General features: G+C 41.3%; 1 protein-coding gene across 1 annotated transcript in view; it reads left to right on the top strand.

The window, feature by feature from the left end:
• adgra1b (adhesion G protein-coupled receptor A1b) overlaps positions 1 to 3585 on the top strand; it is a 336527-nt gene extending 332942 nt beyond the window's left edge. Inside the window, exon 19 of the mRNA XM_088351215.1 lies at positions 1 to 3585. This exon is cut by the window's left edge and continues 845 nt beyond it. Within this exon, the coding sequence (XP_088207341.1) occupies positions 1 to 467 (467 nt within the window). The 3' untranslated portion in view covers positions 468 to 3585.
• Positions 3586 to 4099: the final 514 nt, after the last annotated feature.

The raw sequence follows: 4099 nt of genomic DNA, 5'->3' as shown, positions 1-4099 counted from the left end.
TCGCCCGGCGTTCCGTCTGCGCGGAGAGGGAATACGCGTACCACATCCCTTCCAATGTAGATGGCGGTAGTGTGCACAGTTCCCGCACCGACAGCCCTCACACTTGCCCGCATCAGCTCCACGAGGGGCACCACACGTGCCAGGCGGCTGTCAATGACACCCTGGCATGCCACAATCCCTGCCACCGGCACGTGTGTTGCGCCAAGGCGGATATTTTCCCCACCCTGTGCCCGGCCGAGGCGGCCGAGGCGGGAGCCTTCCTCTGCGGATGCGGCAAAACCACCGAAGAAGAACCGGTCGCCCATCACCATTTGGAAATGCATCCCCCGCGCAGACAATCCTACCCCCAGAATCCGCCCAATCAGAACGGGATTCTAAAGGGCGGCCTGCACGAGGGACTCCTTTACAGTTCGGACAGCACGGGGAATATACGCACCGGACCCTGGAAGAATGAAACTACTGTGTAGTCTGGATCGTGTTACCAAAAAAAAAAAAAAAATGGAGGAAAAAAGTGTCCCACGATATTAAAACGTCCTCATGTTTGTATGTGAGATCTGCAACTGGACAGAAATCGGCGATAAAAAGCATTCACTAAACCATTCCGTCAAGATAAATATACAAACGTTCAAGACGTGTCTACTCTTCCTTTTCACTCATTGTATGTATAAATAGAACTATGTGGGGTGGTGACCAATGTTCCCTCTAATTTTCCTTACGGGTCTGAGCGTTCACACAAAGTCGGTGAGCAACGCTTGAAACAACAGTGAGCAACGGTAATCCCAAGTGTGGCAAATGAATCATTATCAAACATGTCCAAAACTTGACATCAAGTTACATTTTGCTGAGTTTCCGGCAATGCAAAATGATTTTTCTCTTTTGAATGGATTGCAAAGGTTGTTCCTTCTACAAACGTCGTTTGTTTTTACAATTCTTTGACAAGATATCCATTTCTTTTTTTTCCAGATATATTTTGTCACATAATACTAACATTTTTGGGGGCTTATCGAGTCGGTTGCAAGATACAGTGCCGTACTTAATCACATTTTTTAGTGGAAGTACAATGTTGGCAAGAAGATTCACTTGATATCATTGGAAATTATTTGAATGCAACACAAACTTTTTCTTCTTTTTCCGTGTTTTTTTCTACTTTTTTTAAAATTCCTTTAAAAAATCTCATTGTGTTTATTTTTCCTAACTTGTTTTTTTTCTTTTTGTTCTCTATTTACTTTTTTCCTTTGTTTCTTGTTTCAGGCTTTTTTATACATTTTTCCTTCTTTTTTTCTCTTCCTTTTTTTCTGCTTTTCACTACTTTTTCATTTTGGTATTTATTTTCTTTTTTGTGCTATTCTCCCCTTCCTTTAAGTTGTGCATAATTTTACATAATATTTGTTCATGTTGGGATTAAAGAAGCAAAAACAACCCGAAGAGCCGTTTAGGACCCGAAAGAGCCGTTTCCTTTTAGTGAGCCGAGCCGAAGAAGCCGGTTCTCAAAAAACTCTAGTGACTTTACTCAACTTCGTTCTACTTCGACCTTGACTTCAAAATACCGCCTTTAGAACACAACGTCAGGGGGGAACCCTTGTATTTTTACCTTCATGCACTCTAACTTTGACTTAATTGGCTTCTTAATTAGCAATTTCGAGCCCTGATTTTTGTGAGCCGGCTAGATTTTCTTGTGCGCGGAAAAGCTCTGGGTAGCAGCTTAGAGGGAACATTGGTGGTGACATAAGCTGCCGGTCGTGAATCCGTCAACTTTTAAAATCAACCGAAACTCTAGAGAAATTTTCAACAACTAAACCAGCAATTTTCCCATTTGTTTCTGTTTATTTGTATTCAAACGACTGTGACTATGTACAAGACATTTTCTAAATGTTGCTTGGCATTTCAGTGATATTCGTCCAAAATTTTCTGCCTGGTATTGATTGTGTTTTCTGTATAGTGTTGTCACTTTTTTTTTTTTATCACGGAGATAAGTGTTCATCAAAAGTATCAAAGTGACTTGAATTTGCCTCCATAGGTCTCTGATTAATGATTAATCCCAAATATGTAATCAGACTTATTAAAAATGGCCGCAGCCCCGATACAAATACAGTGGTGCCTTGAGATATGAGTTTAATTCATTGTAAAAAAGAAAAAAACTTTCCCGGTAGTACGAAAAAAATGCTAAATACTTTTTACCTTTTCTGTGGTAAAATGAGATAAATGTCAGGACCAGAACGGAGACAGGACCCACTTGCGTTACGTTTCTCTCAGTTTTATTGGAAGAAAGGAAAGGGTTGCACCCACGATCCAGTAGCAGGAAGCAGGTCGCTCTGAATTGATTGCGATGGCGGTGTCGGGAACGGGGGTCAGTACCCGGGACAGGAGAGCAAAAACGTGGTCGGGGTCAGAAACGAGTCGTAAGCCAGGAGAGGAGAGTAGTGACTTTTGGCAAGACACTGAACCCCTAATACCCCCGATAGCAGGTAGTTGCCTTTGGCTGACGCTGCTATCGGTTAGTTAGTGTGTAAAAGGGAAAAGTGTGAAGCACATTGTAAAGCGCTTTGGGAGGTCTTCATTGACTTGAAAAACGCTATAGAAATGCAGACCAATTGTATTTACATTTAGACGTGGTCGGGATCAGAAACAGGTCGAAGCCGGGGAACAGTTGGGAGCAAAAACAGGTGGAAGTCAGGATCGAAAAGGCTTGCCTAGCGTAAACGGAGGTTCGCAGATGGACTGACAAAAGGGGACAGAAAGGGGTGGGTATAAATACGGACAGGGAGCCAATCAGAGTCCGAGGCAGTTGCTGCCAAAGGAGCTGGTAATCATGACAATAAAACTTCTTAAAATGCATTACTCTTGTTTTAATATATTTTTCTCATCTAAAAATCTTTGAAATGAGAAGTTTATAAGTTTTTGTATTTGTTAATGGGTTTAAAATGATATTTCAAAATAATCCATTTTTTTTCGGATTAGCACCCAATGAAACAATGTTGCTTAATTTAGGTAGGGATGGTTCAATACCATTTTTTCTTATTCGACACTGATCTCTAAATAATGATAAACAATAAAAGAACATAGAAAAATAAGAATAATAACTTTTTAAATGGGCAAAATATTTTGCTGATTGGTCCCTCCTGAAATAAATACAAATAAAGCGGGAGATCGTAGCGTAGTTAGACGGAAAAACGGGTCGTTAGCCGGGACGGGAGAGCAAAACGTGGTCAGGGACAGGTCGTAGCCGGAGAAAAATGGGGAAATCAGGAACAGACGGGTGGAAAACGGGTGCAAAAACGGGACCGACGGGAGTCAGAGCCAAAGTGCTTGCCTTGTAAGAACAGAGGCTCGCTGACGGACTGACAACAGGCGAGTGCAAGGACTGAGCTTACGTGGGACAGTGAACCAATCAGGAAACCAGCAGCAGCCGGCCCCAAACGAGCGGGTTAATAAACAGGGATCTCCAATGCATAATTTGAATCCCTTTTTTATTTTTTTTTCCTTTGAGAGAAAAAATCAATTATATTATCTTTAATATCACTGCAAAATAAAGTGATTAATATGTTGAAATTTAGCAATTTAGCAAGACAGAACCTCAAAAATGAAGACATTTTTAAAAAGGTAGAAATAGTAGTTTCAAAAATGAGTGTGGGTTGGGAATGTTTCATGGTACCACTATATACTACATGGCAAATTCTAAATTATGTTGAGGATAAATTGGAATATCATTTTAATATTCTATTTTTTAATTTAATTTTGAAACACAATTATTAAATATATAATAGAGATATTTTTTTATTTTATTCTTTTGACATTCAACTTCAATCAAAGTGAACGGAACGGAAACAGGACCCAGTTGCGTAACGTTTGTGATCCGAATACGGAAGTAGATCTTCCATAACGAGAGATGGCAGTGACAGGGACGGAAAAACAGGTCGATAGCCGGTACAGGAGAGCAAAAACGTGGTCGGGATCGGAAACGAGTCATAAGCCAGGACGGTAGAGTAGACGTAGTCGGGATCAAAAACGGGTCGTAAGCCGGGACGGGAGAGCAGACGTGGTCGGGATCACAACAGGTTGCAGCCGGAGACAAACGGGAGCAAAAATCGGGACAGGTGGG

The sequence above is a fragment of the Urocampus carinirostris genome, chromosome 13 (genome assembly GCF_059441175.1).
Source record: "Urocampus carinirostris isolate Australia breed hairy pipefish chromosome 13, RoL_Ucar_1.0, whole genome shotgun sequence".
Taxonomy (NCBI): Eukaryota; Metazoa; Chordata; class Actinopteri; order Syngnathiformes; family Syngnathidae; genus Urocampus; species Urocampus carinirostris.
This window is presented reverse-complemented; position numbering and strand designations above follow the sequence as displayed.